Source organism: Balaenoptera musculus, chromosome 17, assembly GCF_009873245.2.
Source record: "Balaenoptera musculus isolate JJ_BM4_2016_0621 chromosome 17, mBalMus1.pri.v3, whole genome shotgun sequence".
NCBI classification, from domain to species: domain Eukaryota; kingdom Metazoa; phylum Chordata; class Mammalia; order Artiodactyla; family Balaenopteridae; genus Balaenoptera; species Balaenoptera musculus.
In genome coordinates, this window is record NC_045801.1 from 45407011 (window position 1) to 45419902 (window position 12892).

A 12892-nucleotide genomic window follows, 5' to 3' on the forward strand; every position below is an offset into this window, starting at 1 on the left:
ATTGTCTACATCTGTGTCTTTATTCCTATCCTGCCCCTAGGTTCTTCAGAACCTTTTTATTTTTTTTTAGATTCCATATATATGTGTTAGCATACGGTATTTGTTTTTCTCTTTCTGACTTACTTCACTCTGTATGACAAACTCTAGGTCCATCCACCTCACTACAAAAAAACTCAATTTCGTTTCTTTTTATGGCTGAGTAATATTCCATTGTACATATGTGCCACATTTTCTTTCTCCTTTCATCTGTGATGACTACTTACATGTTTTCTTAAACTTTCAACTTTCAAATTACTTTACACATACATACATCTTTGGTAACTTTTCTTCGTGATATTTAGGTATATTCTAACTATTGAGTTATCTGGACATATTCTGTCTACTGGGTGATCTAGCATATATCCACAAAAGTCTGTGCAATGTTATCACTACAAATGCTTTGCCCAGATCATATTCCAATAACCCATGGCCTCTCACTGTTCAATTCCTTAACAACTAGAGATACCTGTCCACTTCAACAACAGGAGGCCATTGTCAAGCTAAACCCAACATCGCATTTAATTATCATGTACCTGCTATATCCATGTCACATTTCTCAACATTATTTTCTTCACAAACCATACTCCCTACTTACTCCAGGTTTTCAACTATTACCTCTATGTAGGAGATTACAAATTATGAACCATTAAAGCAGTTTCAAACAGTCTACCAAATACCTTCAAACTCAATGTGTCCAAATGCAAACTCATTAACTTCACCCCCCAAGTCTTCTTCTACTGTTCTCTTTCAGTTATAACACTAATATTCTTCAAGACACTACAATCAGAAACCTTGGAATAATATTTTACTATTTCTCCTTTTTCATCTACTTGTCCAATCATTTCCAAGTCCTATCAATTATTAATAAAAAATACCTCAAATTATACCCTCTTCTCAATTCACTGATAATGTCCTAGTTCATACTTTGTTATTGTTCCCTTAAACTGTTCTAACAGCCTCCTACTTAACTATCTGCTTTTGTTATCAACATTGTAAACCATTTGCCATACTGCTGCCAGAATAACTTTTCTAAGTAGATTTAGATAGTGTATTAAAATCATTTTTACTTTACTCCCCTCTATTAAACTCCACCCAAAGCAATATAAAAATGAATATATATGGAGGAAAATCCAACTTTGATGAAACAAGAACATGGTCACAACTCCTAACTATAAAATACAATGTAGACTTGCAAAATTTGTAAGATATCAAGGACACTGGAAGCCAACAAATTTATCCTCAAAGTTTAATCAATTATAGATTTCTCCATGAATGTCACAATTTAAAAAATTCTATACAATAATCTTCTGATAAGAGCTTTAAGTTCTAGGGGCAATAGTGGACCACCAGAGAAGAAGGAAAGGTACCCGTATGGTATCTATTTGATACTATATAAAGAAGAGCAGTAAGATAAAATGCCATTTGTATCACTTACAACCTAGCTTCCTAACCAAAGGAGACTGACAGAGATGAAACAAGGTGAAGAAGGTAGAGGAGACAACTAGTATCAGATCATCAGAGAGCCTGTGATTTGTGAGGCTTTATTTCAACTAGGGACAAATCTTCAGATGACATAGTTAAATCAGAGTCGTGGGATGCTCCACCTCACTTCCTACCTCCTGCCCTCCCCACATTATTTTTCAGCAAATAGCTACGTCCACTAAAGATGCATCATAATCATAAAGGAATAATCAAGGAACCTATTTATAAAAATTGGAAAAAGAAATAAAGTAACAAAATAGAGACAGAGGATAGGTTTAGGCAATAAAATCTCAGGAAAAAACCCTCAAAAATAGATATGAAGAGTCAAAGAAGAAAAACTGGGAAAGAAATTGGATGGAAACAAAAATATTACAGAGATAAAAGCCATATTTAAAATTTACTAAATAGGATAATCACAACAGGAAATACATAATCAGAGATACAGTGAATAGTCCAGAGAAGCCATACACACACAAACACAAACACACACACACACATGCACACCCCAAAATAATCACGGGAAAATGTACAGATTTTAAGAAACAAATTAAATTAAAAATACATAATTTATTAAGAGAACAGAACATATATATTTGAAAAAAATATTCAAAGACATATTAGAAGAAAAATTTTGTATGTAATTCTTGATTCCGAGATCACAAGGATATGTCACTCTCTTAGAAATTTGATACTAACTGTTCAACCACAAGAAATATTCTGACAACATTACCAAACTTTATGAGCGAGAAAGAAACTCACTGAGCATCCATTTAGAAAAATAAGCTCACATTAAATAATAAAAAATTATGTTGACCTGTGATTTCTCTGCCTTATCCCTCAATGTCTGAAGATAATTCAAGCTTAAAAAGCCTGGGGGAAAGCATTTTAGACTCAGCCAAAAACTTCCTTCTAGTATAAAAAGAAAACATGTTTTCACCATGAAGTAGCTCTGGGAATATAAAACACATGAGCCCTTCTTGGAAAACTGCTTTGTGATAACATACGAAATACAACTAGAGGAACTGAAATAAATAACTCAGGAATGTGAAACTGTATTTTTTTAAAGACTAAAGGTAACCACCAAATGCATTTAAGCTTCCATATTCTATAATTCAATGAATGACATCATTTTCCTCCAGTGATGTTCCTAACTGAAAACTTAGGAGCCACTCCAGACTGATGCACTTCATGTCATGAATTGGTGATGAGGGATAACTAATGAAACCTCTTTAGTATTTTTCAACTCTATTCCTTCCTCTTTAATCTCAAGTGTTAGTTGTGGTCCAGGCCTTCCTCATTTATTTGCCTGAATTATTAAAGGAGTGCTTCCAATTGTTGCATACTTCATCAGTTCGATCCATCTTCCTCAAATTACTCACATGACCTTTCTTATACATAAATCTTATTCCTATTTCTCCTTTCAGTGATGCCTCACTGCCTTCATGATGAAGTCTAATCTTTGCAGGACATAAGCAGGCTCTCTCAGTTCAACCCTTTCTTAACTTTTCCAACCCCATCTGTTACTACTCTCACCTTCATGCTATATGTTCTATCCATCATTTCCTGGAAAAAGCCTTCCCTGACACCTCTCCCTTTCCATTATGGTAATGTGCTCCCCCTTACGTGATTAATGAGTCCCTTAGAAATACCTTTATCATGGGGTTATAAATAGCTTGTTAAATAAGTTTACATCTCATTTTTCTGTTTCCATGTGCCACCTCACATATATCACCTTAAAAAAGTCATTATCCTCCATTAGCCTAGTTAATTTTGGTCTCTTGGACTGCCTACAAAATACTGTTCCTTCAAGTCTCAGTTCATATTTCAGCTCTGCTGTAAATCTTCTGTATTAACCCAGTCCAAATTAAATGTTCCAGCCTCTATTTTTCTCCAGTACTAAGTTTTTTCTTTTGCTTCCAGGTTATGTTGTATCTTGCTTCATATAATAGTTACTGTTTCTGTGCCTACATCCTGCACAAATATTAGTGTCTAAAGAGGGTAAGTACTTCTTTATTCATCTCTGAATTCCACATGGCACCCACTATTGTACCTTGGTAGAAGCTCAGTAATATTGAGACTTAAGAGGAATATTATCTTTTTTTAACATCTTTATTGGAGTATAATTGCTTTACAATGTTGTGTTAGTTTCTGCTGTATAACAAAGTGAATCAGCTATATGTATACATCTATCTCCCCATATCCCCTCCCTTTTGTGTCTCCCTCCCACCCTCCCTATCCCACCCCTCTAGGTGGTCACAAAGCACCGAGCTGATCTCCTTGTCTAATGCAGCTGCTTCCCACTAACTATCTATTTTACATTTGGTAGTGTATATATGTCCATGGCACTCTCTCACTTCGTTCCAGCTTACCCTTCCCCCTCCCCGTGTCCTCAAGTCCATTCTCTATGTCTGCGTCTTTATTCCTGTCCTGCCCCTAGGTTCATCAAAATCTTTTTTTCTTTTTTTTTTTTTTTTAGATTCCATATATATGTGTTGTCATACGGTATTTGTTTTTCTCTTTCTGACTTACTTCACTCTGTATGACAGACTCTAGGTCCATCCACCTCACTACAAAAAACTCAATTTCATTTCTTTTTATGGTTGAGTAATATTCCATTGTATATATATATGCCACATCTTCTTTATCCATTCATCTGTCGATGGACATTTAGGTTGCTTCCATGTCCTGGCTATTGTAAATAGTGCTACAATGAACATTGTGGTACATGACTCTTTTTAAGAGGAGTATTATTAAAGTACATGCCAGCATAAGTAACCCCCCAAAGTCTCTCAGAGCAAAGGCTCTGAAGGAGGGAGAATACATAAATAATTGCATTTCAATATGGTGAATTCCATAATAGAGCTAAACAGAGGCTACTCATGAAATAATTCACCCATATAGGAGAGAGAGAGAATTTTGGATGTTCTTGCACAGATACACTTCTCTAGAACAAGTATATTAAATATTTATGTTAGTAAAATTCATATTTTATCATTGTTCAATATAATTTAATCTGTTCCTAGCAATATCCTATTAACATAATGCTCCTCTCAATGTAACCCATTTAAAAAACAATTCATGAGACTCTTTGTATTTAGAATGAATATGGTCACTATTAATATGTTTACCCTATATTAATGCAGCATACATTTCTTAGCAATTAATGCTGGCTTTTCATATATGTTATAAATAGTCATATTTCTACTAGCTATTCTTTGATGAACTTCACTTCCAGAATCAATTCATAATGGAAACTGGGAATCCCCAAACCAATCAAGTTAGCTAGCATTTCTTTAAAAGTTCTTAGACACATCAATCAAAATTTGACAGAATTCCATTTCTGTTTCTTATAAAGACATTTTACATTTTAATATTTTTACTGAGTTTGAAAAAAGATAGCTTGTAAAATGTAAGTTTCAAATGGCTAAAACTATTTTTTGCAAATGGAACTATTAAAGCTTATTTTGTAACATGTGTTTAAGGCAAAGATAGTAATTTTAGATCAAATTTCTACTTACCCAATCAATTTTATCCACATTCCAATATTTTTTTAAATCCCGAAACTGTATTAGCATTCCCTTCAGTCCCACAACAATAATACTTGCAAGAACACACTACAAATAAGAAATAAGTTGATGAAGATGCAAGATAAAGATTTTAATCTAAATTTTAAAGAATCATGGTATTTTTATGTCTTTGTCTTTGAAGTACTTACTAAAGAAAAGCAATAACCATTTAGAAGACTGAAGTAATATTCATTTTGTTTCGAACTAACCTATTATTGTACTTTAGGAATATAATAACAATTCTAGAAAATCACAGGGTACATGTTATGGCATTCTAAAAAAAAGGAAGAAAGAAAAAGAAAAGTAATGAATTATAAGGGTGAATGTTATAAGGCTGAATGTCCTCTTAACTTTATAATAATTATTCACTGCCATTTGTTTGAAATCTGTTTGTTGCAAAAATTAAATATTTATATCATGTATTTCTTTATAATTGTCTTGAGTATCAATTTTCTGGTTTCACCTGAATATATTTATAACTCTCTTGAAAAATGAACTTGGTTATTGGGAGATCCTCTCATGAAAGTGATTTATTCTTATTACATGAATGAAGAATTAGAACAAGAAAGAACTGACACTGTCTCTGGATCTCTGAAGACCAGGATCTTACTCACATCATTTTAGTGCCCCAGGCTTCCGAAAAGCAAGGTAAACAAGTGTACTAATATTCTGAGTCACTTTGTATAACCATGCATCAAGGGTGGCAAGATGAATTTTGTTGCCTACTCTCTTGCCCAGCATGCATTTTCTAAGAGTACAAATTTTATAAAATTCTTCCAAAGTCTACTTCTTATAACAGACTTCCCTGGTGGTCCAGTGGTTAAGACTCTGTGCTTCCACTGCAGGGGGTGTGGGTTCAATCCCTGGTCAGTAAACTAAGGTCCAGCATGCCACATGCCACAGCCAAAAAAAAAGAAACAAAGAGTGGCATGTCCTTCTTATAACAGAGATTGCCTAGTTCCATCTTCCAAATGAATACAGAATAAATCTAATTCCATGATGTCATTTTTATACAAAAGCCTAAGACTTAGAAAACAGCCATGGTACCCTCCCATACCTTCCCCATCAAATGTGGGCTCTTTCTACCTTTCCTCCATTCAACCATTACTTATGTCACATAAGGTTTCAGATTTAGGATCACTGAGGTTGTTCTTCAAAGAAAATTTTAAAATATAATGATTCTCATTAAAAATAAAGTTAAAAAGTAAATAATAAAAAGCACTACTTACCATGGGCAGCCAGTAAAGCAAGGGTCCTATTGCATAGATGACTATCAGGATGAAAATGCAAGATATTAGACAAGCCACCTGTAAAATAAAAGACAGTCAAAAAAGAAAGCTTGAACTTCCTTATTATTCCAAAGTTATAGGGGGAAAAAGATAATTCTTTGTTCTTCTTGATAAGAAGAAACAAAATGTTGGCACATGATTGTTAAATTAAATAGACTGTCATCTATATTTTGTAGCTGAAGGAACCCAAATGTGACAGCTGACAAACTGGTGCAATCAAATTAAGTCAGCAATGACAAAAAAGCAATTCTAAACAAAGAAATAGGACACCATCAACTTTTATCACACATCACAGCATGGCTTTTTTGTTTGTTTGTTTAATAGTGAAAATGACATTTCAGCTAAAAGTCCTTTAGCCTACAGTTTTTCAGCCTGGCCCCCCTTCTCATTTCCTAGTTGTTTGGGTAATAACTGAATATGCAGCTTAGGGTTTTTCTGTGCTGATGACAAATTTCCACAGAAGCCTTTACTCTCTTCGTTGGAGTCCTTTGTTAATACAAAACAGTTATATGGGATTAAGGGAGCAGTCTCTGCAGTGAAACAGACTTAATTTTATTAATCCTGAAAAGTCATTAGTATTGTGTTCTAACCAACTCAACTTGCTGACAAAAGGTAATTCAAAACACTCACTCCTAGCTATGCTCCACTTAATGGAGAACAAATTTCACATAAGCAAATGCTCATGTCTTAATAGAAACATTTAGCCAAACTGTCAGCCTTACAAGAGAAGAGAGGGCTTTCACAGGACCAGAAAGATACCTAAAATATCTTTATGGAGAAATCAAAGGAAATAAAGCCTATTAGAGTGACTAAAAATAAATATATAAACAAATAATGAATAGCAAGGGCTGGCAAAGCCTCAGAGCAACTAGAGTTCTCAGACACTACTAGTGGTAATTCAATATGGTACAGCCACTTCAAAAACAGTTTGGCAGCTTCTTATGGAGTTATGTATGACCCAGAACTACCTAAGAGAAATGAAAACATACACCTATGAAAATACTTACATGTAAATATTTATAGCAGTTTTATTCATAAATACCAAAAACTGTAAATAACTGAATTGTCCACCAGTTGGTGAATAGATAAATTTTGGGACATCCATACAATAGAATACTACTCAACAATAAAAAAGAACAGACTATTGATACATGCAACAGCATGGATGAAATTCAAAACCATTAAACTAAATGAAAGAAGCTTGATACAAGTTCCTTCCGTATTTAGTGGAGCTCATCTACAGCACTCCCCAGCATATAAAGGGGGAAAAGTCCTTCTGTGGGAAATAAGTCATTAGAGAACTAAGGATTGTCCATAAAAGAAGTTATAGTACACAAAACCGTCACTAAACTGATTATTTAGGAGTAACTGGTGATTTTACATGATAATAATTTTTAAATAACAAAATATTATGCCTGTAACTCCACTAGACTGGAGAGAGCTAGTTGTCAGAAGGCAGATTACAGGATTCATTCAGATACCCGTGTGACTGAGTATATCCATGTTTATGTGGAAGGAAAAAGACACCAGCCACTAAGGTGCACTTCATATCAAAAGACAATGGCATGAGGAGGACTTTCAAAGATGGTGGAGGATTAAGATGTGGAGATCACCTTCCTCCCCACAAATACATCAAAAATACATCTACATGTGGAACAACTCCTATAGAACACCTACTGAACGCTGGCAGAAGACCTCAAACTTCCAAAAAGGCAAGAATATCCCCACTTACCTGGGTAGGGCAAAAGAAAAAAAAAAAAAAAGAGAGAGACAAAGGACTCAGGATGGGACCTGCACCTTTGGGAGGAAGCTGTGAAGCAGGAAAAGTTTCCACACACTAGGAAGCCCCTTCACTGGCGGGGGAGGGGGAGCTTCAAAGTGTCAGAGGAGAGCGCAACAGGGTGTGGAGGGCAAAGTGGAGAGATTTCCACACAGAGGATCGGTGCCAACCAGTAGGTGGGGGCTGGGACTGAGGCTTGGGCTTTGCAGGTCAGACCCCAGGGAGAGGACTGGTGTTGACTGCGTGAAGACAGCCTGAAAGGGGCTAGTACACCACAGCTAGCCACTAGCGAGACTGGGAAAAAGTCTGGACCTGCTGGAGAGGCAAGAGACCATTGTTTTGGGGTGCTCAAGGAGAGGGGCGTCCTGCTCTGTGTGCCCACAGACGTCAGAGTACCGCCTAAGTGAGCTCAAGAGATGGGTGCCAAGCCACGGATATCATCTTGGACCCAAAGGCAGGCACGGACTGCTACTGCTGCTGCTGCTGCCACCAAGAGGCCTGTGTGCAAGTGCAGGTCACTACCCACACCTTCCTGGGACCCTGTCAGCACACTACTGCCAGGGTCCCATGATCCAGGGCCAACTTCCCTGGGAGAACACACAGCACACCTCAGGCTGTTGCAACTTTACACCGGCCTCTGCCACCGCAGGCATTCCCCACATCACAATTGTGACTAGCGTACCCCTCCCTCTCCTTGGCCTGAGTGAGCAAGAGAGCCCTAATTAGCCGCTGCTTTAACCTTGTCTTGTCTGGGTGGGGAAGAGACACCTGAGGGTAGCCTACATACAGAGGCAGGGCCAAAACCAAAGCTGAACTGCAGGAGCTGTGCGACAAAAGAAGAGAAAGGGAAATCTCTCTTTGCAGCCTCAGGAGCAGCAGATTACATCCCCACAATTGGCTTGGTAAACCCTGCATCTGTGGAATTCCTGAATAGACAACAAGTGTTCCCAAAATTGAGACTGTGGACTTTGGGGGCAACTGTGGACTTGGGGTTTAATTTCTGTGTTTGACTTATTTTTGATTTTATGTTTATCTTAATTTAGTTTTTAGTGTTTCTTTTCATTTGTGGGTTTGTTTATTGGTTTGGTTGCTCTCTTCCTTTTTTGTTTTTTTTCACTTTTGTGAGCGTGTGTGTGTGTGTGTTTCTTTGTGTGATTTGTCTGTTTAGTTTTGCCCTTTAAAAAAAATCAAGCATCTATATAAATACTCAGGAATATAAAACTGGTCAGAAGGAATTTTGGGTTCATGTGATCTAGAAAATATTCAACATTAAACTGATATCTGGTATTGAAGGTGGCTTAAGCTTGTTGATCTAATTAATATAGACATGTCTTTAGAGTCATTAATATTTAGCATAATACTTTATTGTACCTAGGAATCAAATAAGACCTTATTACATCTGTTGCAAGGAAAATAACTTGATAGGATGAAACTTTAAATGTAAATGAGATAAGAGCTTTCAGGTAAATGCTATAGGAATAATTATGTTCTGAAAATTATCTAAAATAGTGTCTCCAGATTTTGGTAACTATTACTTGCCACTTGGTTTTCACTAAAAATTAAGGTTTTTAAGAGTTGGGGACTCTAATTTAAATATGTAATTAAAGCTACTAAAAATAATAAAATCTTTCATTATATAATAGGAAAGTGGGACATATGTTTTGAGTAAAAAGGAGTTTTATGCATGGTCAGACTGAGATTATATTAAACTTAATTGGGTAAATGGATTTTGTTATTAAAAGTAGACTGGTGCAGGACCAGACTTGGCTCCTCTCTGCTAAGAGAACAAGTTTACTTAGAATGCTGCTTTTGATAACATATTGTGTGAACTATCTTGCCGTTAACTGAGCTGTATTTGTTCTTAAATATTCTATCTGACCAAATGCTTTTTAAGAAAAAACGTTTTGATATTTTGGATGAATTTCCTATCAAATTCTAATTAAAGTTCTTTTGACTTCAGCTAGCTTTGGGATGCTTCAGAGGGCCCCAGAGAGCCTTCCTTATTGCATAGTTTTCACCTGTGGTGGAGCATTGGTTGGGATTTTCCCTTTTGAACTAGCCTTGGTCATTCATTCAGCTTTATCTCCGATGGGGCATTGGTTGGGGTTCTTCCCTTTTGGACTGATGAGGTATTGGTTCGGAATCTTCCATTTTTGTGTCTGAGGAACTGTGACCCCGAGAGACTGATTTCATAACAGGACTCGTGTGTGACAACAGAAGGGTATCCTTCCCTACTGCATTGGTTTTGCCTGCGGCAAAGCGTTGGTTGGGATTTTCTTCCTTTTTGGGGGGCTAGGGAACTGTGACCCTAAGGCACCTCAGAGGGGGGAAAAAAAAAAAAATATATATATATATATATTAAACTGACTAGAATTGGTTGGTATGCTAAATTACATGGAAAGCATTGTCAAATGAGCAATAAGCCTCCTCAGATTATATGGTATGAATAAATGTTATTAAAATAGATTTTCTAAAAATTATACAAAGTTTCTGAAATTTGCATATGTCCTGGTATAATGCTAGTTTTAGTTGTTATCTTAAAATGCTGTATGTCATAACAACTTGGATGAGTTTCTTTGCCAAGAAGAATTCTAATCAGATCTTCAATCTTGCCTTTTTAAGACTTTTGTCATTCATAGGCAGCTTAGGTGATGATTTGCAAAACTGCCACATCTTCAAGAAGGCTAATAAAAAGGAACATTTTTTAACAAATATGTTTCTGATAGCCTTTAGATAATACCACTAGACTGGGTAACAAATGACAAATCTGGATGAACTGATTACTTCATCCAGATCAACAGGAATTAATTACATGGGACTGAATGAACTGATGAATATGATTTATAACTATATGACTTTGGGAAATATACTAGCCTTAACCTTTGTTTTCCTTTTCTCTTTTGTTTCCTTTTCTCTTATGTTATGACCTACAACAAGTTGATAAAGTATACCCTTGTAAACAGATGAAACATTTATCTTTTTCTCTCTACCTGATCCTGCCTGAATTTGGCTTCTCCAACTGGCTTTCCTGTGGACTTGATGGTTTATTGTAACTGGATTACAACCAGTTATACTAAGCATTGTTTTTGTTTATTCTTTGTTTCCAAATTGTTTATGCTTTGTGTCTTCCTGCTGCACTATGACTTTGTCAATGTTACTACCTACATTACTTATATCCTGTCTATTTTATAAGATTGTTGTCTCTTACAGTGTGCAATCAGGCTCCAAAAAAATTGATGATGGCTAAACATCCTGAGGAAATAGATCACATTTATGACTCTTATAGAATAATTGTAATAGTATGATTCTAAGTATGGGAAGAAGCAATAAGGGAAAACATTTCTTGGATCATAATAGATTAGAAAGACAGAAGATTCAGAGAATCTTTAATTATCAACAGGTCCTAATCCAGAAATTAGCACCTGGAGTGGCATAGCAACAAGAATTTTTGCCTGATCTGGGATGAGCCTCCCAGGGCTGTGGGACAAAATTTGGTCATGAAATGTCTCCCAAATACTGGTCAAATTCCAGACCAAGAGGAGGATCTGAGAAATTGAATATTTCCATTAGTCTGCCATCTTCTCGGACACCCATCTTTCTGAATAAAGTCGCTATTCCTTGCCTCAACACCTCGTCTCCCAATTTATTGGCCTCTCGTGCAGTGAGCAGAGCAATCTTGGACTTGGTAAAAATATCAGCAAAATTGACTAGTTTTACAATTATCAGATACTTTCATTTTTCATTAATTCTTTCCACACATAGTTATTGAACACCTACTATGTGCTAAGTCTTGGGCTGGACACTGAGGATATGGTGAACCAAAGCAGACATGGGCTGTCTAGGAGCTGAAGTCAAGAGAAGAAGGCAGACATCAATCATATAATCACACTGATGAACACTTAAAGTCCAACAGAGCTAAGGTCTCTGAAGAAAAGAACACAGTTGACCCAAAAGTGTCAGTGAGATCTGAAGAATGGGAGGAGTTAACTTAGAGGAGGCAGCCACAGAGAGAAAAGGAACAGACACTGGAGCCCACGAGGAAGGAGGAGCTGTGACTGGTGAGCTGAGATTGAGGTGGAGAAGAGTCCAAGATGAGGCTGTAGGGGGAAGCACTCAGTTTTGGTAACATAAAGGTCTGAATTCTAAGACCTATGCAAAACCTTTTATGGGTTCTAGGAGGAAGTAACAAGATCATATTTGTATTTTAAAAGATATCTTTCTACAGAAATACTAATAGTGTTTCTGAACAAGAAAGAGTCAGTTGGTGAAATAATTGACAAATGCAAGGTGGTTCCCACTGCTACTTTGATTGGCTATTATTAGCCTAAAAGTTGAAGGGTTTAAATTCTTCTAGATTAATTTACTGGGTATAAGTCTAGTACCTATGAGAGACAGAGCTATTTAAGGGATTTCTTTGTGAAGTCTTGTCACATAGAAAACTGGTTTCACAGCCTATTTAGAACAAAACTTTTAAGACTTGGCTTGCCCAGTGCCTTCTTCAAATCATGTCAGTTATCTCCACGTAAACTTAATAGTTGTAATGCCAAAATGACTACCATGGGAAAGCATCCTCGATTTGGGTATGCACATTAAATCAGATTCCTTCTCTGTACAATTCAATGGGAATTGTTGAGCAGATTAGTGACAATCTCAACAAGCAGAACAGCATGAAAATACTGTGCTGCCAAACTTTGTTTCCCTGAACTAGTGTTTTGTTAGGTACCTTTTGTTTCTTC

The 12892-nt window shown here is 36.3% G+C and overlaps 1 protein-coding gene across 1 annotated transcript in view; it reads right to left on the reverse strand.

The window, feature by feature from the left end:
* SLC26A7 (solute carrier family 26 member 7) overlaps positions 1–12892 on the reverse strand; it is a 205299-nt gene that overhangs the window by 51354 nt on the left and 141053 nt on the right. The window contains exons 9-10 of the mRNA XM_036830403.1: positions 6317–6394; positions 5040–5135 (exon numbers count right to left, since the gene is read on the reverse strand). Of these exons, the coding sequence (XP_036686298.1) occupies positions 5040–5135; positions 6317–6394 (174 nt within the window). The remainder of the gene's footprint in view (positions 1–5039; positions 5136–6316; positions 6395–12892) is intronic.